This window comes from Grampus griseus (genome assembly GCF_964374135.1).
Source record: "Grampus griseus genome assembly, chromosome: 2".
Taxonomy (NCBI): Eukaryota; Metazoa; Chordata; class Mammalia; order Artiodactyla; family Delphinidae; genus Grampus; species Grampus griseus.
Window position 1 is genome coordinate 138,797,155 of NC_139018.1, and position 26,824 is coordinate 138,823,978.

Consider the following 26,824-nt stretch of genomic DNA (forward strand, 5'->3'; position numbering starts at 1 on the left):
ACAGTTGTATCTATATGTATTTTTCTGTGATATCTCTTAGAGATAGGGATTCCTTTATTAAACCTAACTACAGTACTATTATTACTCTTTAAAAAGTTAACAGTAATTCTTTAATATCATCAGCTATCTAGTCATCGTTCAAATTTCTAAGTGTCTAAAAATGTCAGAAGTACTTTTCTTCAGTTTAACATTTTTGAATCAGGATTCAACTAAGGTTCACACACTGTGGTTGGTGGCTCTGCCATTTATGTCCCTTTTAAACTACAAGTCCATTTCCTTTTCTTTTTTTCCCTGCAGTTTTTTGGAGAAACTGGGTCATTTGCCCTGTAGACATATTTATTTATTTATTTTTGAACAGGTAATACACTCACACAGTATAAGAGTCAAAAGCTATGACATAGGAAACAGTAAAAAAAAAAACCTCCCCCAAAGCAATGAATGTCACTAGTATCTTATATATTCTTTCAGAGGTATTTTATGCATATCGCAGCAAATGTATGTATATCTCTATCCTGTATCTTTCTTTTTTCTATAACTGGCCACATATTGTGCTTGTTCTGTTCCTTGCTTTGTTCGCTTAACATGGAATGATGGATTTTAGCAAATCTCCATATGTATTGTTTGGCATCCTATTAACTTTTCTCAAGTATCCAATTATGACATTACTGCTTTTGAAAAATTGAGGGAAGCACAATCATTCCCAGGATGATGTGATTGCACTGGAATCTTTCAACATTTATTGAGCCCTCTCTCTGCTGGGCCTCTGCCATCCAGGCTCTCCCCTGAAGCCTGGACACCCTCTGCCCCACCGTTGGCCCATGCTTAGCCCAGAGGTGGTTGTCCATGAATGTTTGCTGAGCTCCCAGCCCCTCACAGCTAGCTAGCTCCCTGTGTGGCCTGGAATGTATTCACACCGTAGACTTAGCTTCTCAGATTCCATATACCCTGGCTACAATTCCCTTCTCTATTCCAATCAGATAAATAAAGTGCTCACTCACTCTTGTCAATGACATTGAAAAATGTGCCCTTCTAAATAGTAAGATGATAGAAAATGCCAAGGAGATTATAGCCAAGGATATTTTTCCCAATTTAGAAAATACAGACCATTTCTCTCTGTCTATCATTAATATCACCCATCAGTCTATTTATTGACTCCCCGTAGAAAGCTGGATGTTACACTGAAATTGCAAGAGAAATCTTGACTTTGCCACCAAAGCGTTTATGAGAGGAATGCAAATTTCTTTAAGGCTCTCTTTGGATGGGAGAGGACTTGCAGAGTGTCTGTCAATGGGGCAAAAGGTATCAGGATCCATCCAGCTGTGTGACAGGTGCCTTGTTTCTCTGTATTCCTAGAGCCTTTTCTAGACCTGGCCCAGGGTGGGTCTCCAGGCCTCAGACTCCTCCATGGCATTAATAATAACTCACAGAACTGTCATAAGTACCAAATGAGGTAATGTCTAAGGGCATACTTTGTAAACAGTAAATTACAGATTGGTTTCCATGTCAACACCAATGCACTTTGTGACATGTTTCTTTTTTTTTTTCTTTTGGCTGCGTTCGGTCTTCGTTGCTGCGTGTGGGCTTTCTCTAATTGTGGCGAGTGGGGGCCACTCTTCATTGCAGTGCGCGGGCTTCTCATTGTGGTGGCTTCTCTTGTTGCAGAGCACAGGCTCTAGGCACATGGGCTCAGTAGTTGTGGCGCATGGCTTAGTTGCTCCGTCACATGGGATCGGACCAGGGCTCGAACCCGTGTTCCCTGCATTGGCAGGTGGATTCTTCACCACTGTGCCACCAGGGAAGCCATTGTGACATGTTTGAGGAATTACTGAGGTCATGTATTTAAATCACAAGCCTGTGATAAACTGTTGAGCTACACAAATAGGAATTTTATTTTTGTCTAGTTCTGCTCCTTCCTTTTGAAAATATGGTGACTTGTTAGTTGGCATTAGCCAGAGAGCACTTACTGGTTCCCAAGATGAGGGTTTGACCCCTAACCTGTGGTTCACAGACTTAATATTTTCTCTGGGGGGCTGATAGATAAGCTAATGGTCTGGAATGGATGCAGGAACTTGTAGTACATCCGTGATCTACTCATCACCTGCAGAAGATGGTTAAATTGGGGTTGGTAGTGATCGCTCATAGGCAAGTCCAGGAGCTGGACTAACTGGGCTTGAAGACACAGACTTTGGTCTCTGCCCTGGGACCCTCTAGCCCTGTTGGATAAAGTGAGCCCCTCTTCTGCCATGTCTGGTGGACACACCATTGCCAAAGATTGTGTTTGCATTTAAAATTTTCATTTTAATAATAAGGCACTCTTTATCATCCCCGTTTTAATAGGTAAGGAAACTGAAGTGCAAAGAGGTTAAGAAATTTGCCCAAAGTCATACAACCAGTAAGTGGTAGAGTTGTGATTCAGGCCAGACCTATCTGTCCCCAAAGCCCATCACCCTACTGTGAGTGGCCTTACTACCCCACCATCCGTGCACACCCACAGGAAGCTTCTCAATGAGGTAGAAATCTTTGTAACAAGACTTGTTCTGACCTATTTACATAAACCTGTTTCAGATACCACAGATATTTAAGGAAGGATTTTCCCATTTTTCTTAGATATTAAAAAGGATCCCTATTTTTTAATTTCCACTAACCTCTCAATCTAGGTTAACCTTAGGATTAATTGTACTCAAATTTATATTTTCTGGATCAGATAAGCTCACATCAGTTGGAAAATGCCATAGACAGTTTTGTTGCACTGGATGTTTTGGAGTGAAAAGCACAAATCATGAGTCTTCTAATGGTATTTCAGTATTTATCTGAATGCCAACAGTCAATGGATAGTTTTCTGCCTACCTTCTCTTTGGGCATTTTTCCTTCCTTCTGCCACATAGAACAGCCTGTTTTTGCTTTGAATTCTCTTTCTTTCTTTATTGGTGAGCAGTTTCTGAAGTAGATTTATAACTCTGTGAAACTTTAGATAAACAGGGGAAAAGGTGAAAAGAAATATGGCATTGGACGTGAGCTTCTCTGAGTGATGAAAAGTGGAAAACTTTCACTTCGGTGGATAATTATTTGCCTGAACTTCAAAATGTTCTTTAAAATATCCAAAAGCTACTGACAGCCCAGGTCACACTGAGCTTCTTCTCTTGACCCACGGTTGTATGGCAGTTACTCATAATGGCCCTTACCTCTCAGCCTAATGTAATAATTTCCTCATGAGAAAATTCTGCTCAAGGGATCAGAATGGTGATGCGTTGGGCCTTTCCCACAGGCTCAGTCAATCAATAAATATTTACAGAGTGCCCACCCATGCTCCACACCCTGAATTTAAACTAGTATACAATTTTACACTGAGGATTGAATTAGCAGGGCATAGACCGGAATCCCCAACAGAGATCAAAGGGATATGAATCATCACTTTTATGTGGAAATGAAGCTTGCTGATTTTCTAGTTATGAAAGAGTATTTGCAAAATGTGAAGGGAGGAAACAGGATGATTTTCAGGCTCTGGAGGGGATGGCCCTCAAATGAAGACTCCTGTATAGTTGAGCAGATTGTATGAAAACTACTTAGCTGTCATGGCGGCTTGGGGTGATTTTCACGTGGTGAATGACAATGTTTGTCCAACACCCCACGGGTCAGGTTACACACAGCCAAACAAAGCCTTCTCACACTTACGAGGCCCATCAGTCGCCCACTGGGCCAGCACAGTAGGCTCTACCAAGGTGCCATCTTCCAGGTTGATGTCTGGAATTCCCTCGGGAGTAAAAACCCTGAAGCTTCTTCCACAGTGACTCACTCCCACTGCTCCCAAACCTGTCCCTCTTGCCCTGCCTGCCACTCTCCTGGCTGCCCAGCATCCTTGGCTGGCCTGTGAGGCTAGCTTGAGGTCTGCACCCCCCCTCCTTTTTCTCTTCTTCTGTTCCATCCCTTCCCATGGTTCTCCAGCTATCTGAGCCCATCTCATTCTTTCTGCCTCCTTTGTTTGAATTCCTCTAGTATTTATAGTTGGAACTTCAGGATTTCATTCTGAATTATACATGGATTTGCACTGTTTGCTAATTATTTCCTGGATGCCATGTATTATACTTCTTTCATAGTCCCCACAGAGCTTAGAATGAAGCTGGTGTCTTTGGTACCCGTGGGGAGCAGGGTGGAATGTCAGAAGCAGGATGTAGTTTTGCAAATATCTCCCCCAGTGGTATTAACACACTTTTTTGCAGGGGGAGGTCTATCCTTTTCTTTTACAAACCACTGCTTTATCCATGAGGGTGCTCCAACTTATACAGGTAAATCAATTTGGGGGAAATGGGATCACTTTCCTGATGATGGAGAAGCATTTCCTTCCTTTCCAAGGAAATCTTCCTTGATGGCTAGTTCCTTGCCTCCCAAGAAACGTGATTGGCATCACATATGCGTGGGGAAAGCCTGGCAGAGGAAGACCTCCTGTACAGTGAGCTCGTGGCTGAGTCTCTGCTCCATACGCGGCTCACCTGCCTTGAGCAGAGGTGGAGATGGACTCAGAGAAAATGCCTGCCTGATACAGGCAAAATTTAGACAAAAACCAAAGGAGGAAGGCTGCTGGGCAACTAGGAGTAATGGTGGGGACTTGCCCTCAGGCTTTAAAGTAAGCCAAGAAAGCTCGCTTCCAAAGTGGGAGGACAGGGGGAAAGGCCCAGAACAGCAGTGGGATGTTTGCGCTGGATGGACCAGGAGACAAGAACTTTCGAGGGTGTGAACCTAATTCTGTCTCTTTACTTGGAAAAGCCATCTATTTAGTTAAGACCCCAAAATATATCAACCCAGAGGGCTGCCCTTTCTATCTCAGAGCCTTTGAATTTTTATTTTTCTAGATTTTCAGTGTCCTCAGTAGAAGGGTCTGATGAAGTCCAGCTCAAGACTGCCTGGGGACCAATTCCCATGTCCTTCATGTGTTGAAAATTCCCTAGCTGTTTCTTTAAAACTGACATTTTTATAATCTTGAAATATGTAATAAGGCAGTTTTCCTCTAAAACGCTCAAAGCATTTTGCAAACCTCATCTTGAGAGTATGGGTATTTTATAATTATAAAGAGGTTTTTTTTACCTACAAAATTTCATCAGCTTCTTTCCCTCAATAGTCTGTAAGGTAACCTCCCCTACCCCGTTTTATAGAAAAAAAGGAAACTTTCACAAAATTTAGGTAGTTCATCCAAGGTCACTTGGCACAACCTAAGCTCAAACACAAGTCCTCTGACTCTAAAACCTTTGTCATTTGAACCTGATTAAAAAATGGGCAGAGGCCCTGAATAGACGTTTTTCCCAAAGAAGACCTACAGATGGCCAACAGGCACATGAAAAGATGCTCAACATTGCTTATCATCAGAGAAATGCAAATCACAATGACAATGAGCTACCACTTCACACCTGTCAGAATGGCTGTGATCAAAAGAGAACACATAACAAATGCTGGAGAGGGTGTGGAGAAAAGGGAGCCCTCGTGCACTGTTGGTGGGAATGTAAATTGGTACAGCCACTATGGAGAACAGTATGGAGGTTCCTCATTATTATAAAATTATGAATAGAACTACCATGTAATCCAGCAGTTCCATTCCTGGGTATATATCCAAGGAAAAAAAAAACACTAATTAGAAAAGATAAATACACCCCTATGTTCATTGCAGCACTATTTACAACTGCCAAGATATGGAAGCAACCTAAGTGCCCACCTAGAGATGAATGGATAAATAAGATGTAGTGTATATATATATCTATATATATCTATATCTATATCTATATATATATATACTATATATAATATGGAATATTACTCAGCCATAATAAAGAATGAAATCTTGCCATTTGCAACAGCATGGATGGACCCAGAGGGTATTATGCTAAGTGAAATAAGTCAGACAAAGACAAATACTGTATGATTTCACTTATTTGTGGAATCTAAAAATACAAAACATAAGAAAAATGAGCAAACATAAAACAGAAACAAAGTTAGATACAGAGAACAAACATGTGGTTGCTAGAGGGTGGAAAAAATAGGTGAGGGAGATTATAAGAGTACAAACTTCCAGTTGCAAAATAAATGAGTCACCCGTATGAAATGTACAATGTGGGAAATATAGTCAATAACTATGTAATATCCTTGTATGGTGACATAGTATAACTAGACTTGTGGTGATCATTTTGAAAAGTATGGAAATATTGAATCACTGTGCTGTGTAACAGGAACTAACATAGTGTTGTAGGTCAATTTTACTTCAAAAACGGACAGACAAACAAACTTAGAAAAAGAGATCAGATTTGTGGTTACCAGAGGCAGGGGGTGAGAGGAGGGGAAATTGGATGAAGGTGGGCAAAAGGTACAAACTTCGTTATAAGATAAAAAAGTACTAGGGTTGTAATGTACAACATGATAAATATAATGAACACTGCTGTCTGTTATTTATGAAAGTTGTTAAGAGAGTAAATTCTGAGTTCTCATCACAAGGAAAAAGATTTTTTTTTTCTATTTCTTTAATTTTGTATCTGTGTGAGGTGATGGATGTTCACTAAACTTATGTGATAAATTTCATGATGTAAGTCAAATCATTAGGCTGTACACCTTAAACTTATACAGTGCTGTATGTCAAATACATCTCAATAAAACCGGAAGAGAAAAATATAATCTTTGTCATTTGATTATAGCACACAGGCCCTTAGGGTAAGTTTCAAAATCCCCAGAGAGGGCAAGTGATGTGCCCAGAGCTACAGAGCATAGCATACTCAGAGGGGAGAATAATTCCAGATACCATTGGAAGCAAGTTGTATGGAGACACAAATGGGATTCCCTCCCTCTTCTGACATCCAGAATCCAGCACGTCTGGGTCCTTCCACTTGGGTTGTGACCTAGAAGTTGGGGGCGAGGCTCTGTCTAGCTCTCAGAATCGGCAGGACTGATGGCAGAGGCTGGGTAGGGGCTCCCTGGAGGCCCAGTACTGGGGCTGGCTTGTTCAGCCCCAGAAGGGTGACTATCTCGCATTAATATCGTGTCCTTCATTTTTAGCCTAAGGGTGTGAGTGTGAATCAGTCCTTCATATGTATCTGTATTTAGCTGGTAGAGTTTGTCTTCTAGGACTTGGGCACTTGTCACAGTGGAATCCGTGTGACCTTTAAGCTTACTACTCCAAGCTAGCAGGAGATACTCTTTCTAGTCACAGTGCCCGAGGTATATAAAACAGAAATAAAGCATGCCTTAAAATGCCATGCACGCTGCATACCCTTGCCCCTAGAACCTTCTCTCAGTCTCGGAAGGACAGGAAGCCCAGAACCTTTCCTGCTTTCTAGACTGAGCCCTGAGGGGAGCTACTGTTCTCACTACTGGCAAAATTCATCATCAGAGAGCCCAGAACTGAGAGAGGCGGGGGGGTGGAGGAGATCAGCCCTGCCCCTGGCCTTGCGAGTGGGCAGGAGTGTCTCTCCCTAGGGGAGGGGCGAGGGGCTTGACCTGTGGGTCTGGTCTCCTCACAGATATACTTCTTGCTGCCTGTGCAGTGAAAAGCAAGTGTCAGGATTATAAAGGGCTGCCCTTGGTAATGCTCACATTACAGCTTCCAGCGGCACTGTGCGCCATTCTGGCTCTGGGGCCCTTGGGACACCCCAGAATGCTCAGGAATGGGGACTGCTGATTATTTTTATTTTCTCATTAACTGAAGGTAGCTGTAAGTGCTTTGTTTTGCAGCTCTAGGTGAAACTTTCTTCTCTGTTTTAGTGAGTTCCATGGGGTCAATGATTTTTAGCCAAGGGCCGTGCCTCCCACCCCATCCCCAGTTTCCTCCTTCTGGAAGCTTTTTTGCTGGTGAGATTCCAGCACATGCCCCAGAAAGTTTCTTCTGTGGAATAAATCTGGAGATTCTCTTCTCTTCAGCTGTATCTATCTCTTAAAAATTCCAGTAAACCGGGCACTTGAGTTTGTTGGGTTCAGGCAAACTGGGGTTTTCTTTTGATATTACAGATTTTAATTGCAGTGTATGGTTTTTTAAATTTATTTATTCATTTTTGGCTGCATTGGGCCTTTGTTGCTGCACGTGGGCTTTCTGTAGTTCCAGCAAGCAGGGGCACTCTTTGCTGCGGTGCGCAGGCTTCTCATTGCGATGGCTTCTCTTGTTGCGGAGCACGGGCTCTAGGCGTGCGGGCTTCAGTAGTTTTGGCTCACAGGCTCAGTAGTTGTGGCTTGCAGGCTGTAGAGCACAGGCTCAGTAGTTGTGGCGCATGGGCTTAGATGCTCCACAGCATGTGGCATCTTCCTGGACCAGGGCTCAAACCCGTGTCCCCTGCATTGCCAGGCTGATTCTTAACCACTGCGCCACGAAGGAAGCCCTAATTGCAGTATATGTTTTTTAATACAATGTTAGAATTATCAAATCTCTCCATTAAAATGCCTGTCCTATTAGAAAATTCTCTCATCTCCATAGAGGAAACACCTGGCTTAGGATTTTTGGTTTGTTCTCAGGTGTGCATTGAATGGTTTCTTGATGGTAGAGAAAGCAATTTTGCTTGTGATTTTACTAAGTGTTTTTACCCACTGTCCTCCACTTGAAAGTACTACTCTTTGAGCAAGACTATTTGCTAATGAGAGAGGCCAGCTGCCTTTCAGTAATTTAGTAAATGCATGTAAAAGTGCCCAATTAAATGTGCATGCTTAACTGGTGACTCAGTCTCCAGCTATTTTTAATTTAGTGACTTTGTGAAAGTTGTGGGTTAGTAGCCATTCCTGATATGTAAACAGGAGGTTCACATTTTCTCTCATAGGGTAACTTTCCTCTTACTAGAAACTTGTAGGACATTTTCTGAAATTTCAGCAGGATGAATGTGTGGCCTTATGACTTTGTGGAAGAATATGGTTAAATAAAACTATTATCACATGAGTGAGTTTGCACAAAAAGGCAATTTCAAGCTCTTAAATTTGAATGCAACTGAGAGTGAGGTTAACCTAAATGTATTTAATTATCTGTAAATTCTCTTCTCTTTACCAAATTGTGTGTGACTTAGGACATTCCCTTCACCGCATAGGACCTGATTTGTAAGGGATGTGGGACTAGATCTTGCTTTCAGTCTCCCTGCCACCACCCACATCCCAGTGTCATAACCTGGTCCCAGGCCCCCAGGGCTGCTCCCTGGTTTGATCTGCTGAAGGAAAGGGTCTGGGTACTTGATGCTTAATGTTCAAAAATTAATTAATTAATCAATCAATCAGTGTCTCTTGGCATCTCTGGAAAACAGGGTTTTGGCCCCGTCGTTGCCAGGGCTCTCCATCATTTGGGGCTTGAGGTAGTGGCGGTGGTGAGAAGGGGAATTTCAAAACCCAGTTACCCTGAAGACTCAGCCAACAGGACTATCCCTGGGAGAAGGACACGCAGGACTAGAACAGCCTGGCTGTGCTGAGAGGCGGTGCTGTGAGCTGCTGGCGGAGGTGCTCACCCAGGGAATCGAAATCTCCCTGTGAGATCAGAGTGGGGCCCAAAGCGGCCCAGGTTATCAAGGGTACGCAGGCCTGGGTAGACTAGGACATACCTCAGAACCTTCTGGCCGTGCCTCTGACTCTGTCCCAGCCCCGTGGCAGTGAGCACTTAACAAGTGCAGAGAAACAGCTCAGTGGGGGTGGTGGGGCTTTGTCCTAGCAGTCTGCTCTGGGCTTGTTTCTCCCCTTCTGTGGAGTTACTTTTTTCTGTGTGTGCAATAGCCCTGATTTCTTTAGTTAAATGGCAGATAAAGGGGTGAGAAACTGGCCCTTTTCCTCCCTGCTTTCTCCCCAAAGGTGTCATGTTGCCTACATTTCTGGTTAACTACTTTTATCTAAGTTGCCACCAAGAAGGCTGACAGATTGGGATGACGTGAGGTTTTGTCTGCTACACTACTCATAGGGCATTCTTGAGGAAGGAAGCCTGCCTGAGGCTTACTATGCTGGCGTAGGGTTTTATTTCAGGACATTGAAGAGGTTTGCTAGGAGAGTTGGGCCAGACACGAGTGGTTTTACCTGCAGGAAGGAGGTGCAGATGAAGGAACGGTCTCTCTGCGGGAAAGGAGGGGTCCCTTGGCAGAAGAGAGGTTGTGTGTATCGGAAGGAGGGGGTCCAGGCTGTGCACCGCCAGACCCCTTTCAGCACAGAAACGAGAACACACCTTGGAACTGTTAATGGACCTTGGTGATGAACACTTACTATCCAACAATTTATTAAGTCTAACACGGTTCCGCGTTAGAAGAATCAAGAGTGTGTCCTGGGATTAATTTTAAACTTGTTAGAGGAGACCCAAGCAGTGGATCCACTAGTTATTTCATTGTTGATGAGGCCTGTCAGCTGGGAAAAAAGTATCTTTTGTGGTAATTTCTGTCAGATTAGCGTTTACTTAGGCAAAATGGAGGAGAGTTTAATGGTGGGGATGGGATGGCTAATATTTGGGGGACGGACACTTACTGTATGTCAAGGATTGTTTTAAAATAATTTCTGTGTATTAACACCTTCAGTTTGCAGAGGAGGCCCAGAGGAGGTAAGAAGCTTGCCCAAAGACAAATACCAGAACTGTCGGGGCCAGGATTTAACACGGGGTTACCTCACTCCAGGGCCTGAACCTAAACATAATCCTTTTCAACCTGATTGGAATTGGAAGAGAGAAATCCTTTAGGAGTTTGGTTTGGTTTTCCTTGAGGAGTATTTGCCATGGGACCCACGTATGTATTGAAGTTTGCTTGTCAGGTCCTTTGGGTGGCAAGGGAAAGAGGGCCCTCCCCTCCTAGCCTGTGATGTCTCCGTCTCTGGGCTCCCTCACTTTCCTATAACAGGAGAGGAAAGGATGGTCCTGACAGCTGAATCACAGAGGCAAAGAGGCCAAGCTAGTAAACATTTGTGCACAGAATACAATTTGCCTTGTGTTAACAAGTAGCCTGGGAGCATCTTGTTGTTAGCTGATTATTGGTATGTATTGGTTGGAGTTTGTCTGGATAACTTCCGAAAGCATGTGGCAGAGGGTCTCTTCAGCCTCTGAAGAATAGGGGTGTGGAACAGCTGAGTCATGAGAGGTCATTTGGGCTTATTCTGTCACAGTTCTGGAGGCTAGACGTCTAAAATCAGGGGTCGGCAAGGTTCTCAGTGTCAGCCAGGTTCTTGAGGGCTCTGAGGAAAATCTGTTCCCTGTCTCTCTCCTAGCTTCTGGTGGTTGCTGGCAATCCTTGGTGTTCTTGGTTCAGAGATGCATCACCCCAGTCTCTACTTCCATCTTCATATGGTCTCTCCTCTGTGTTCTGTGTCCAAATTTCTCTTTTCTTACAAGGACACCAGTCATGGGGTTAAGGGCCACTCTAACCAGTATGACCCCATCTTAACTTGATTATATCTGCAAAGACCCTATATCCAAACAAGGTCACATTCACAGGTCCCTGGTGAACGTGGATTTTGGGGGAACAGTATACACCCCATTATACCAGGTAATGAGTCTTTTGTGTTTGAGGTCTCTGCTTGTCTTTTTCTTCACTGTAAGTTTTAGATTTTCAGTGAACATTAATATTCCAAGGCTGAAATCATCACTCACCCATGGAGGTGGAATGAATATGATGGAATTATTGGCATAAATGGCACAGCTGAAAATATAGAACTGTTTAACTTATTTGAAGGAAGAACAAAGGCCCTGAGGGTCGTTAGTTCTTATGAGTTTTACTGTTTAATGGTCCATGTAGTAGGCTGGAAAACAGGGCTATCTTCTGTTACAGAGCACAGAGAGAGTGTTCCTGTGCTCTTTAGCCAAGGACTGCAATTCTATCCCTAGAATCTCAGAAATTTTGAGCTGAGAGAGACCTTTGGTATCATTGACTTCTAATCTAATCCTCTCATTTTACAAATGAGTTCTTTAGGGCCCAGAAAGGTTCAGGGACTTGTTCAAGGTCACCAACTGAGAAGGGGCAGAGCAGGCACGAGGACCCAGGTCTCAGAACCCCCAGACTGGGCGTCTCTCGCTGAATCTGTCCCTCCATCTTAAAATAACACTCTTAGTCATGGGGAACAGTGAGAAGCCCAGGCCCTCGCACTGGCGGAGATGCCAGTGGAGCCTGTCTTAGAGACTGAGGGCAATACCGAAAGTTCCTTTACTGCTGGGCCTTTGACAGCACCTTGGATTTCTTCGTTAATGTCGAGAAGACAAATGGAATTTTAACTATCATTTACAGCACCTAAATCTCACTCAAAAGAAGACTGCGGTGGGAGCAGGGAAGGGTGGAGGAAGTGCTGATCGGGTGCGTGTGAGGTGTGGGTGGGGAGATGTCTCCTTTCCATCTTCCGCATACCTGGCCCTAAGCTGCCTGAAGTGCACTTTAACTGGATTTCACCTGCCCAGAATGGGAGAAGGGGCACACAAAATAGCGCAATAGAAGCTAAGTTTGTTATGTCTGGAACAAGTGCAGAATATTAATTTTTAGTGGCAGGTCAAACTTAGATAGAAAGAAGACCATAAAATAAAATGCAGCAAGATAAGTTTAAATGAATATCAAGAGTTTTATTCTACGATTGCCAGTTAATTCCTTGTTTAATGTATATCGTGCACATGCACACGCACACACACACACACACACACACACACACCACAAAATCTCTCTCCCACAGACTTACACACACTTCTTCTAAATCTATACTTCACTAAGGTGCAGTTCTAGTTCTAACTTCTCCATAAGTCCTTTCCCCACTTATTTTTTTCCTGGACTACTTATTCTGGTCCCCAAGTTTCTAAAGTATATGTAGCCCTAACATAAACTTCTTTTCTTTTTCTCCCCAGTTAAAATGAGAATTCGACTTAACTGTGGTTCTACACAATACTTAGTACAGAGCCAGGCACACAGTAGGTCATCAAGTCCTTAAGCCCACTGAAGTTCAAGGAAGGTGGCCCTAGCAACATGCGGTAGAACCGCCCTGCTCCTCAGGACTTCAGCTCAAGGCTCTGTATCTGGACCGTAATAATTAGAAACCTCTCATAGGATTGCCTTCACCGAATCAAATTCAATTTTAAACCGTTGGCATTTTTCAAACGTTGAGGAAATTAATTCTCTACTTCATTTGCTATTAAAAAAAGTTGTAGGAGGACATTACCTATCACATCACTCAAGGTCCCCATATGTAAAGTCCCGCAGAATTTTTTTTTATAAATCTGTGCCAGAAGAACCCTGTTTTCTTTGAGTATCTGTCGTGTTCTCTGGAGGTAAGAAGAGTGTACTACGGATTAGCTCTGCATTTTGGAGAAACCATAGGTCTGGCTAGGTTTCCCTTTTCCCCCTGGCAGTCAGAAAGCTCAGACACATTCTAGGCTTAGTCATATGTTTAGTTGTATATCATTTATATATATAAATTTATTTAATTTATTTATTTTGGGCTGCATTGGGTCTTCATTGCTGTGCAGGCTTTCTCTAGTTGTTGCGAACGGGGGCTACTCTTCCTTGCGGTGCAGTGCCTTCTCTTGTTGCAGAGCACCGGCTCTAGGCGCGTGGGCTCAGTAGTTGTGGCGCACGGGCTTAGTTGCTCCACGGCATGTGGGGTCTTCCCAGACCAGGACTCGAACCCGTGTCCCCTGCATTGGCAGGCAGATTCTTAACCATTGCACCACCAGGGAAGTCCCAATTGTATATTTTGACCTAGGTATTTTCCTTGTTTAGAGTCTCTTAATTTCTTTTTAGATTTTGTTAGTTGCTATTTTAAAGCTTTTTTTTTTGGTAATAAAAAAAAGTTTGTAGTCATTATGAATTTTGGAAAAGAAAAAGAAAAATTGCCTGTGCTCTAATAATAACCCAACCAGTGTAGCATCCATAAAGATTTGGGGAGATAGTACTTCCTCCTGTGTCATTAGAAATTACAGACTACAAGAGTCTAGAAATAACAGTGGTTTAAACATGCAAGGGTTTATTCTCTCACATAAGAGAAATCCTGAGGTAGGCAGTCTGGGTCTGACATGATGGCTCCATGGAATCATCAGGGACTCCAGGTCTCTGTCTTTCTCCTCTGCTGTCCTCTCCATGTGGCTCCTAGAGTGACCTCAAGGTCACTTCACAGCCCAAGATAGCTGTCGGAGTTGCAGCCCTGTCGTCTGCATTCCAAGGAGGCAGGGAGGGAAAAGGGCAGAAGAAGAGTTAACTCCCTGCCTTTTAAGGATTCTCCCCAGAAAGCAGAGCAGCCCCCCCAGAACTGGCCAGCATTTAGTCACGTGGACTTGCCTACCTGCCATGGAGCCTGGGATCTGTAGTTAGTTTTTTCCAGCTTAGGTGCATTTTCCAGATTTGTGTTGAAAGAAAGGAGGAGAGACTTCTTACCAGGAAGCAATCAGCAGTCAGCCACATTTCTGAATCTTTCTCTGTGTAAGTCTATTCAGCATTCTTTTTTTGTGTAGGGGGCATGTGGGATCTTAGTTCCCCAACCAGGGATTGAACCCGCGCCCCCTGCAGTGGAAGCATGGAATCTTAACCCCTGGACCACCAGGGAAGTTCCCTATTCAGCGTTCTCTTGAAGCTATCTCAAATAGTTTGTGGAAAAGAGTGAAGGTATAAATAAACATCAGTGTCAATATCAATAAATAAAACATACTACATCTTGTTATTTGCTACTCTGCCTTCCCATAATTGTTTTTTATTAATTTATCATTTATACATATACTGATAGTGTTATGTTTTGAATATTCTATCAATATAGACTTATCCAGGGCTAGTAAGGACCTTAGATTTCTGCAAGGTTTGCACATTCGGATGCCTTCAGGGACCATTCAGGTACCAGCAATGATTAAGTAGGCCAGAGGTCATTGTTGAGGGCCATGATAGGGAGTGGTGGGAACTGTGGCAACCAGGAGGGAGCATGGCCTGTCTAGAGGGGCAGCCCCGCCCAGCTCCATTCATTACTGCCATGTGAGAATGCTGGATCAGTGTTGCCAAATCTTCAGATTTTTTTCTCAAGAGAAACCAGAGATCCAGATTTTTATCTGAAATCTCCTGGTGTTTATAACTTAGCAGCCAATAAATTCATTTTTTTAAAATGCCAGTTAAATGCACTGCCATCCCATAGGTTGCCAGTTTAAGGTCTCTGATCTGGCACATCCCTTGTTTTTAGTTGGCAGCCGAGCCCTGGAAAGGTCAAGTAGCTTGTGATGTGGCTGGAGACATTGCTCTTTAGTCCCCTCCCCAAAAAAGCCTGGGCCTCTGTGGCTAATTTGTCTCAGAATGTGAAGAAATAATAAAAATTTGAAGTTGAACAAGGCTACTCTGAAGGTTAATTGAATCTCCCCTTCAACTGGCTTTCATTTTCTTTTTAAATCATTTTGGTGTGATGGAATCAGAGAAAATTGGGCTTCAATATCAGCTCTACTATTTTACAGCCACATGAACTTGAGCAAGCTTTTGGTGTCTCATTTGTGTTTTCAGGTAATATCCACTTTCTTTCTTGTTTCTCTCTTTCTTTACTTTTCCTGCTTTCACACAGCGTAGTGGTTAAAAGCACGCTCTTCGGAGCCTGGTATGAATCTTGGTTTCTCTGCCTACTAGCTGTGTGACCTTGAGCACGTTACTCAAGGAGGTTTCTATGCCTCAGTTTCGTCATCTGTAAAATGGGGATAATAATAGTACCTACCTCAGAGGTACAGTTAATAGCGTTAGGATGGGTAAAGTATGAAGAGCAGAGCTTGACACATAGATAGTGCTATATAAACACTGGCTGTCCCTCCCCCACCCCTTTCTCTCTTGTGTTTCCTCTGCTGCTTTCGAAGCCACAGATCTTTAGCCCAGTGGGCCTGGCTCTGGTTCCCCATCTCACGGTGAGCACTTTTAGCTCCGGATGGCCCTGAGTAGCCAGCCTCCAGCCCCCAGTATGGACCAGATTTGACAGGTGTTACGGCTCCCCACTTATTACTTTCAGTTCTGTTCTGTTTCTGGAACTGTGTTTTTGAGCCCATCTGTGCCCTTTTACTTTTCTCAGCTCATATTTTTTCCTGTCGTTGCTGTATACCTGGGAGAGATGGAACAAGTCAACTGCCTGCTGTCTTGACCTAAACCTGGCTAAGTTATTTCATTGGTCACACAGAGATGGTACCTGTCAGGTGTTTCTGAAGATTACGTTACAAGTTAAAGGACAAAAGCAGTGTGAGTTTGCGTTAGCCAGAGTTTTGAACGCAGCAGATAACTCGTCCTGGAAACCACAGAGAGCCTGTCAGTCTGTGGATTCACAGAGGCTTTGCCAGCAGGTCTGTCCAAACAGCCAAGAGTGCGTCACATGTGTTAATTAAAGAAATTGTCTTTTTCCCTAAAGGCTTTAAATGCAGAAAAACTTAGACTATGCTTATATTTCAGTTAAATTGCTTCTTTCTCAGCCTTTAATAGATCACCATCCGATCTTTTCAGCTTTTAGGTTAAATCGAATGAGATCTGACCTGACTGGCCCAGCTGTACAGATTTTCAAGAACAGTTCATATTCGCAGTAGAGAGGAACAGGTGACGTAGGTACATATTGGCGAGACTCTTATTTTTGCTTCTTCTCCCGACCTTCCCTGACATTAGTAAGTAGGAGTGGAAGTGGGGACAGAGGGACTTCTTGTACGTTTTTAATTCAATAAGTCTACTCTAGACCAGCCAGGAAACTGGTCAAGCCATCCAATGCATTCCTCTCCTCTCTTTGCAACCAAGGGGATAAGAAGGATGTCTGTTTCAGTTCCATATCACCAGCATCATGTCAGAGAAACTGGAATTCCTGCTAGGTTTTGGTTTTGGCCCTTCACTAACTACACTTAAAAATCCCTATTAAAATTAACACAACATTGTAAATCAACTATACTTCAATAAAATAAATTTTTAAAAAAATCCCTATTAACAAGCTGTGTTATCTTGGATGTTTGTTTCTTGTCGGTTTGACTGGCATAGGTGGCAGGGCTTTGGAGAGATGAGGGACAGGGGCCACAGGTGGAACCCCTAGGGCATCTTTGAGTGCAGTGCTGTGTACTTTTTAGGTCACAGGCCCCTAGAAGAATCTGATTAAGTCTGCAGACCCTGTTCCCAGAAAACTTTCAGACACACACACTTTCATGTATAATTTCAGGGAGTTCCTGGACCTTAGAATTCCATAGGGGACCTACAGACCCCAAGTTAAAAGAATCCTTGTTTTAAGGGTTTGAGGAACAGCCTTTGGGGAACATGGCCCTAGGAGTGAGGTGACATGTCCCCAGAGGTTAAGTTTTAAGGAAACTGTCAGCTCATAAAAGGTCAAAGGTTGATGTAGCTGAAAAGTATATTCTGAGGTCCAGCCTTGATTCTAAATCATGCCAGATAAATTTTAAAAAATTATTTTCTTGCCCTGATGGTGAGTTAAGGAGCTGGGGTCTTTTTTTTTTTAATTGGGGTATAGTTGATTTACAATGTTGTGTTAGTTTCAGGTGTATAGCAAAGTGATTCAGTTATGCATATACATATATTCATTCTTTTTTAGATTCTTTTCTCATATAGGTTATCACAGAATACTGACTAGAGCTCCCTGTGCTGTACAGTAGGTCCTTGCTGGTTATCTGTGTTATATATAGTGGTGTGTGTGTGTTCATCCCAAGCTTTTGATTTATTCCCCCCCCCCACCCCCACGCTTTTCCCCTTTGGTAACCATCGTTTGTTCTCAATATCTGTAAGTCTGTTTCTGTTTTGTAAATAAGTTCATTTGTTTCTTTTTTTAAATTAGATTCCACATATGAGTGATGTCATATGATAACTTGTGGGATGTTTAATTGCCTTTCCTCACTGAGTTGGAACCCCTGCCAGAGATCGTCTACAGTGTGTTTGGGTCCTGTATTTGCCAAAATCACCTCGATTTTAGAAGAGAGCTTCTGAGACCTCTCTGGCCTGGCTGTAGGTCTCAAATGAGTTCATTCGGTTATGCCCCAAACACGTTTTTGAGAGATTGTTTTGTCCTGCCTCTTCTGTCTGCGCCGTTGGCCACCAGAGTTCTCATACTGTTTTTAGCAGAGGCTACTTGAAACCATTCCAGGGGAAGCTGTTGCCATAGCTACCTTGGCTGCCAGAGTTACCGTTTTCTCCTTTTTGTTAGCTTGTGGTTTCCCTGATTTTTAAGGTAACAGCTGATGTTCTGTTTTCCTGCCTTGCAGCAAGGAAAAGGATGGAGTTTTGTTGCTGTTGATGTTTGGTTTTTTATGTTTGAAGTGGTGTGTGTGTGTTCTGTGTACAAAATAAAGCTACCTGAGAAGATGAAAAGCCAGATATGCATGTACATTTTCCATACTTCAGTTTTTAATTTTGGTCTAGCAGTTGAATTTGGTCCACTTTTAGCCCAATTTTGGACTAACGGCTATAGTCAGTTGCCTTCGGTGGGGAAAAATGTGGCCAAGTTCCATTTCACACTGCCTACAACTCCCAGGAGCAAGAACCACTGCGACCTGGGCTGAGCCTGAACTTGGCTCCAGCACCAGGGCTGCCTCCAAAGGAGCAGGTGGCTGAATCAGGCCCTTCCTGCTCTGAAAACAGAGGTGAGTCCAGCAGGCAGTACAGCCTCACCTGGTGGCAACAGCAGTCCCATCTCACATCTCTGTCCAAGGCTGTAAACACAGCGCCTCACGTGCAGCTGGTGCTCCAGGTGCAGGTTAAGTCTGCAGAGAGAGTCAAGATTGCCTGGTAACAGAAATCAGAGCTCGCCTCCTGGTCCCCCTTGTACCTCTCCGACTGGACTCCTTTCTCCTGCTCTCAACAGGACGCTATTCACAGCATTTTCCAATTCGCTCATCTTAGAAATAAATGTTCATTAGATTAAAAAAAACACCACCCAGCCCAGTTTATTAGTGCTCAGGACTGTTCATGATCTGGGTTGTTGCCAGTCTGTTGGCACTTGTAAGGCACCTATGGGAATCGGCCAGGGTGGGTTCTGCGGACACATCTGGATCGTGACAGGTGATTGCTGGCTTTGTCTCTGGGTGGTGGGCTCCTCCCCTCCCCACGTGCTTCTAAACCTGCCTGTACCCCTGCTCCCCAGATCAAGATGAATGCCATGCTGGAGACCCCCGAGCTCCCGGCCGTGTTTGACGGGGTGAAGCTGGCCGCAGTGGCTGCTGTGCTGTATGTGATCGTCCGGTGTTTGAACCTGAAGAGCCCCACGGCCCCGCCTGAACTCTACTTCCAGGACTCGGGGCTCTCATGCTTCCTGCTCAAGTCCTGTCCTCTTCTGACCAAAGAGTGAGTAGACCTCAAACCCACCTGTACACTGGCCTGCTGATCTGTCTTTGCAGTGTTCAAAGAAGAACCTTCTCACAATGTGTCCTCAAGGCATCCATGTAAAATAGTGTCATTGGTGTTAAAGTAGCCACCGTCTCAATAGGAGCCTGGCGTTTGAATCCTGGCGGGCAGGAGACAGCCTCAGATCTTTGTTGCCTGGAAACATCCCTTCCTCCACGGGGTGGTGTCATTATCCATGACAAGGACTTTGCAGAAAACAGTTGTCATTTTAAGGTAGATGCAGAAAGCTTAGACAATATTCTAGCCCTTTATCAAATGCTCTGTTGCCAGTTCTAAGACAGAGAAATCATCCTGACCCAAAATAATTAATGAGCAAAAAAAGCACAGGCTCATTCATTGGGTACTGTCCCTCTGCCTTATTGAAAAATATACTGAGCATTAACTAAGAGAATCCACTTAAAGAGAGGGTTTTCATTGCAAGTGAACCAGATTTCTCTGCAGAAGCCAGGTCTGTGTTTTGGGGGTGGCAGGGGTGAGCACTGCTTCTGATAGAGGAAACCGTAGTTGTAAAACAAAGGGTATCATCACACGTGCTGTTTTCAGGAGATGCCTCGTGAAATCTTCCCCTGTTGACGTCTTCTGAATAACTCCGTCTTCCTGCAGCGCTTGGGACAAGCCTCTCACGTGAAGCAGTCCACGCTCTCTGGGGTCTTAGTTCCTTCCTCCTTCCTCATCATTGCTGCTTCACCTTGTTTGTGCCTCTTCAAGCTTAGTCCATTCTGCCAGGTTGGCTTTCCAGATGGATGCTGCTTGGAGAGCTGTCTTATCCCAACCGTGTCCCTGGAGCACCTAACGAAGTTTCTTATACTCAGTGGACAGTAGCAGAAGCTCTTCCCTCTATCCCAGTATAACCTCTCACCGCCTCTGTTGGGTGAATGATTCCCTTCTAAGAGGAGATGGGCAGCAGAGACACCTGAGAGTTTGAGCTCTTGCTTTGTCCTCTTTGGTTGTCTAGTTCATTTTCATGTGCTGTTACCCATGGGTGAAGAGTTGTGGGCTGCAGGTGTTTTGGGTGTTTGTGTACAGTTTGCTCGTAGTTGTAACAATAATGCCATGACTCCAAAAAGTTGCTATCAAGTCGAGAGAGACTTATAACTCCGTCATATTGCCTAACACCTGTGGACTGCCATGTACCATATAAATGTCATCATAGTAAATTTGGACCTGCCCTGCTGAAGGGACTTTACATTACAGTAGGCTCCACAACCATTATCAAGGATGTAGTGTTCTTAGCAAGCAGTGTTTGCATTGAAAACGCTCCTCTCTGAGGAGCGTGCACAGAATCAGTATGTTTTCAAAATTGTCCAGCATTTTTCTTCCATACTTAATTTAGATAATTCACTCATCTGGCAAGGAACATTTGCACCCGATTTCAGATTGAGTGGGACCCAGTTAGACCCAGTTCCCAGGTCTTCTCTTTGTAGAGAGCTTTTGAAAACCAAGAATTTAAAAGCCCTACAAGATTATAGGCAGCTGAGTACACATTTCGACCCAGCATTGCTTCCTAAGTAATTAGAGGAAGCCCTGGGAAAGTTGCTCCTGTCCAGGCTCTGGATAAACATCACGTAAGGTTTGATTCCACAATAATTGTTAAAAGTGTTCAAAAAAAAAAAAGAGCTGATTTTGGCAGGTTTTTTTTTTAACCTCTTTTCTTGTTTTTCTTTGAAAAATACCCCAGAGACATAAGTCCAACAGTTTCTCTTTGCTTTTTCCCCTTCCTGGCACTCTTTCTCGATGAGCCTATGGAACTGTCCTGGCGCTACGTGACCTCTATTGCGATTGCCCCCACCCTCCCTCCTGGGATGGAAGTGCATCCCTGGTCACAGTCTCCTTGGACCTCGTGGCTCTGGCCACTCTCTCCCACCACCCCCTTCATTAACCAGTTGCCATGCTCCTTCCTGGTGAAACCCAAATCAGGGAGAGGTGGAGGTCAGCCTAGGTTAAAGGCAGAGCTGGTGCATGTTTAGGACTTAGCTATGGTTTGAAGGTGGCTGTGAGAGGACAATTCCCCAGAAACTATGTACTTCCAAGACCTGTCCTGTTGAGCACAGGACCAGCCCTCCTAGAGCACGTTGGAACATTACTTAAAACAGCTAAATGCCAAACACCCACATTCTCTGACTTGATCGTGACAAATGATTATTAAAGGGCAAAAGAATTCACGTTTCCCCTCCATCTTTTAACTAGGTTCTTATTTTTTATTTATACTCTTAATTTTGGGAAAAACTATATCCTGTGTTCACGTAGCATATCACCAAAATGTTTTCCTGTTACTCTCATCCACATTACTGCATTTAAAATTTTGAGTATCTCTCATAAGCATTATGCCATTTAATCCTCTTAACAACTTTGAGGTTAGATTCATTTTTCCTCTCATTTTAAGGATGGGGAAATGAGGAGTAACAGAGGCGGAGACTGGACCCAAGTCTGTGACCCCAGAGCTGGCTTTCTTCCTATCCACAGGGAGTGGGACAGAGACCTTTCTCAGGGTACAGGTGAGAGAGAGGAAGCCGATAGCAGTGAGGGGCCAGCCCACGACAAGAGTCTCTAGCAGGACTGGCCCCAGAGTGGTCTTCCGATTCCTGCATGACCCTCTTTCTATTTTAATCCCTGTCGGAAGCCAGTGGGCTTGATGTTCTTTCTCTGTGTGGCGTGTTTGTAACAGCCTTCCATATATTTGAAGCTGAGGGCAGGAAACATATCTGTTATGGGTAAAAGTGCTTCTCCTGGGACTTTGAAGATTTTTTTCCCAGAGGAAGCCTGTCTGCAGCCTTCACAAACAATCATCTAGGCTAGAAATGTCAGTTAATTGATTTACAACAAGCTAATGGTGTTACTCAGTAACCCTGACTGAAAGTGGCCAGTTACTATGACTCATGTCCGGAATCAGGACATAGTCTCTTGCTGTTCTGGTGTAGAAAAAAAAGTCGGTGAAAGGTGAACATCGAAAACCTGTTAGGAGAATAGGGATTTTTTCCCCTCCTTTCAGCACTGAAGTCAGTTTTTAAATCTGTTTTGAGATCACCTATCTAAAGATACATTAGAAGTGAACCTTTTAATGTCTGGAAGAAAACTTTTCTAAGATGGGATGATATGTCTCTTGTTCACTTAGCAACAGATCAATATTTACCTAGCAATTCCTTTTTTTTGTTCTCAAGAAGTGTTTGCTTTCAGTGAAACAAGCAAACTAAAAGATCAAATCAGTATTTAGAAAATGTAGTTGACGATACAGATCTCCGTTTTTTCCCGAATAAAAAATTTAATGCATATTCATTTTTTTAAATGGAGAATAAAGTGAAACATACAAAAGTCTTCTGTAAGTCTCCTCCTCAGAGATTCATATCATTACTACTTTGGTCATCACCCCTGTGGGGTTTTTTCTGCTGCAGATATTTTCCCCCAACAAAATCAGGGGCATATATAGCATTTGGTAACCTGCTTTAACACTTCGTGTTCCCTGGGAATGTTCCTGGCGGTCCAGTGATTAAGAGTCTGCACTTCCAATGCAGGGGGTGCAGGTTCAATCCCCTGTGGGGGAACTGAAATCCCACATGCCTTGCGGCGCAGTCAAAAAATTTAAACAAAACAAAGCACTTGATATACCATGGACATTTATCCACGCTGCTACTTATCTTCTAATATTTGATTTTTAACAGCTTCAGAATTATGTCAACCATTCAGATTTCCTAATGGCCTCTGGCAGCAGTGGTGTAGAGAAAAAGGCTTGGTTTGAAATGTAGATTAGGATACAAACTGAGGTCTTCTTCTAAACTAGCTGCAGAACCCTGGACCAAGTGACAGGCCCTCTGATCCTTGGTTTCCTTGTGTATAAAATGAAACAGTCTTACAAAGCTACTTCTCATCATGAAGCTATGATAGGAAAGTACTACCCAAGACAGCATCAATGTTCTTTTTATTTATACATGTGGCAGACACCACGTAGACTTCTAATACCCCAGCTTTTTGTTGGGGGTGAATGACTCAGTGACTAGAAGTCACAGAGCCATGAAGAGGGGAACATTCTAGAGCTGTGCTTTACATATATCTCTAGTTTTAAGCCATGAAGAAAAGGTTGAGTGTTTCTGATGGTAATTCTTTAACTGTAATGCATGAAAAAAACAGGGCTGATTAACCCCATTATTCTGGCTGTGTATACTGCCTCTTTTCCCATTCTAACTCACATTGAACCATCCCAGTGTGGCTTGGGAAATGGGTTGTGCTATGGACTGAATTGTGTCCCTCCCCAAATTCATATGTTGAGGCCCTAACTCCTGATGTGATGATATTTGGAGATGGGACCTCTAAGAGATAATATGGGTTAAATGAGGTCATACGGGTGGGGCCTTCATGATAGTATTAGTGCCCTTGTAAGAAAAGGAAGAGATACCAGTGCTCTGTCTCTACCATATAAGGACACAGCAAGAAGGTGGCCTTCTACAAGCCAGGAAAAGAGCTCTCACCAGGAATCAGATTGGCTTACACCTTGATCTTGGACTTCCAGCCTCTAAAATTGTGAGAAATAATTTCTGCTACTTAAGCCAGAAAAAAAAAATTAAAATTAAAATTAAATTAAATAATAAAATGAAACAGGTAGCTTTCCTGCAGTACCCTTTCAGCACTAACATCCTCTGAGTCTAGGACCACTGCATTGTCACCAAGCACCAGAAGAGTTTCCTGCAGGAAGGACCCTGGGGTTGGGGAGCCCTGGCTACAAGGTAAGGGCAAGAACCCAAAGAGAAGGATTCTCTTGTGTATCTGCCCTCTCCTAACTATTCCCACTCCCCTTGCTCTAAGACAAGGGAACACTGAATCCCATGGGCTTTTATTTTTTTTAAGGACTTTTTTGAGCTATCATTTACATATATTAAAATACACAAACCTTAAGTATACAGCTCAGGGCCTTTTGCATATATATTCACCTGTGTAACTGTCACTCCCTTGTGCTTTACAGGAGTGTCCCGAGTCACCTCCCTGCCTCTGCCCCACTCTGTCACAATACCACTTGAGTTGGGTTCTTCAAGCAGGCCAGCACCCAGGGTGCTACAGTGTGACCCCAGCCTACCTGGCCCGCCTTACCACTCATGGCGTTCTCCCATTGCCTGTTAAGTGCCTACCCCTTAAGTGTTCATCCCTGGCTCCCCCAAATCCCTTCTTTCTCTCTCCACCAAGATACTTCCTTACCCTGTAAGAGAAACTTTAAATAGCTTCAATTCTGAGAAAATTTGCCTGACTTCCTCCAACTCCTCTTCAGCCAGAATGAGGCCCTCTTCCATCTTCCTACCCGTGTTTCCCCAGCATGTAGCTTCTGTGTCCATTTAGCACATTTCATTTTGTTCTTTAGGGATCTGTGTCTGTCTCTTTTCTTCATCAGTGGAGTACACGTACCTCCACATCAAGAGCCATACTCTTGACCAGACAGAACAGGTTTCCTAGCAATGCCAGATCTTTAAGTATAATGCCGTTCTGTTTCTCATTTTCCATGGACAGGTGTAGATGAGGGATGTTCCCATTTTGGTGAATGCCACGTGCTCAGGCGAAAGAAACCACACTGTTTTCAGCTTATGCAATCAGTGCTGCTCAGGGGCGCTCCAGGGAATCAGGTGTACCTTCAGCTCTGATCAAGTTTTGTTTATTAGGAAGTCACCATGCTGTCTCTGAAAGTAGATAGATTGGTTGTTTGGTCTTAAATTAAGTCAGGGCAACCCCAGGTCTATGCAGAAAGGCAGTTTGCAACCTCTGCCCTTCCCTTGTATTTTCCATCACCAGGTCCTCATTAGAAAACGAAGACAGGAAGCAGGTGCCCCATCTCTGGAAGCCTGCTATTAAAATGTATATATTCCCCGTGGGAAGCCAGGCTTCTACTTTTTCACTCATTAGCAGACCTGTCAGTATGGGTCATGGTATAGCTGAAGATGAAGGCATTTAGGAGGAATGTGATGGAGCACTTAGCTAATAGACAAGCCTAAAAGCGGATAGCTGAGGTGTTTTTATTGGATGCAAGAGACATCTGTGAGTCCCTACGGGGTCTGGAGAAGGGAAGCAGTGTGATCAAAACCTCAGCCACATGTTTGTGGGTCCTTTCTTCCACAGAGACAAAAAGGTAGTGGGTTTCTTCTGCAACCAGCTGCCACCGGTATTAATAAGAACTGGATGTTATTATTCTCTGTGAGTTTGAGAGATACCTGAAACTTGAAGAAGAGGGTCACACCCATTCCAACACCAAGTCGAAAATAGTAGTTGACTCACCTATGCCATGGTGCCCTTTCTGAGCATTTCCTCTTTGAAGCTGCCTCGGACACTGATAAGAGAATGGCAGAAACCCCATGACCTTTCCATGGATCGTAATGGGTTCATCTTCTGTGCTTTTTTTCTGTTTCTCTCCTCACTCACCAAGAGTGCAAACTCCAAACAAGAATCCTATTGAAATGTTGTTCTCATCATAATTAGTCCACGTTTTTAGCTTCCTGCCAGTGGTCCTCCGTTAGTCTTGGTTAATGAACATTTGAAGACCTACTTCTCTGAGACTCCATTGTTGGGAGGTATTTTTAAAAGGTCATTTTTAAAACCTTTTTCATTGTGAACAAAATTTTTAGGGACTTCCCTGGCGGTCCAGTGGTTAAGACTCCAAGCTTCCACTGCAGGAAGTGCAGGTTCGACCTCTGGTCAGGGAACTAAGATCCTGCATGCCACACGGCACAGCCAAAAAACAAAAACTAAAACTAAAATGTTATTGGTTTCTGCACAACTGTGCTTCCTAATTATTTCTTCTCTCAAGCAATACCAATTCCCTCTCTGTTGCAGTCATACACATTCCCTTCCTAACAGTAATATTCATTTTTCTTTTATGTACCCCAAATAAAAGCCTGATTCTATATATAAAATTACTATATATATATGTATATATATGCAAGATACACTATTTTTGTCCTAATTAGAAGTACTCAACAGAAAATCACTAATTCAGGTCTCTCTGATACTGCAGTATATGGAATTATTTTCCAAATCTAAAGAGCAAAGGACTCCGTATATAAACTCCTACTCCCTTTCCCATTTCCTTCCTTGCCTCCTTTTTATTTTACTGTCTATTTGCAGGGGCAGTGTCACAGGGGAAGCTAGGGCAAGGGTCTTGGATATAGACAATTGGTGTTTTCTCAGTCTTAACTAAAACACCATGCAAAAGCAGCTTCACACGTCCCCTTCCAGTCAGATTGCCACCCCTAGGCCCCTCCTGGGTAGAAATTCTGGAGCCAGCACTGCTTATTTATAGTGAGTTAAAGTTGAAAAGAATTTGATTATCTTGGGCTTAAATTCTTAATTCCCTCTTTTGCTCCCAGAGACATTCCAAATCAGATTTAGATCCTTTCCTCCTTGGCTGAACACTAAAGCTTTGTCCTGTTTATAGGATAATCTCCTAATTGCCAAGAGTCTTAATTCTATTGACCTGATTTTACCCATTTTAAGAACTGTGCAAATATTTCCTTAGATGCTTGTGGTAAATCATTAACAATTGATAAGTGGATCTGTAGCGCTCTGGTGAGCTTATTATGTAAGCACCAGACCTTCAAGCACAT

The 26,824-nt window shown here is 43.4% G+C and overlaps 1 protein-coding gene across 2 annotated transcripts in view; it reads left to right on the forward strand.

The window, feature by feature from the left end:
* Positions 1 to 26,824, forward strand: part of ABHD2 (abhydrolase domain containing 2, acylglycerol lipase) — a 107,559-nt gene that overhangs the window by 8,059 nt on the left and 72,676 nt on the right. The window contains exons 2-3 of one of the 2 annotated variants that reach the window (XM_082648205.1): positions 16,374 to 16,472; positions 18,994 to 19,193. In XM_082648205.1, the coding sequence (XP_082504331.1) occupies positions 19,000 to 19,193 (194 nt within the window). In that variant the 5' untranslated portion in view covers positions 16,374 to 16,472; positions 18,994 to 18,999. The remainder of the gene's footprint in view (positions 1 to 16,373; positions 16,473 to 18,993; positions 19,194 to 26,824) is intronic. The other variant, XM_082648204.1, reaches the window with a different exon arrangement.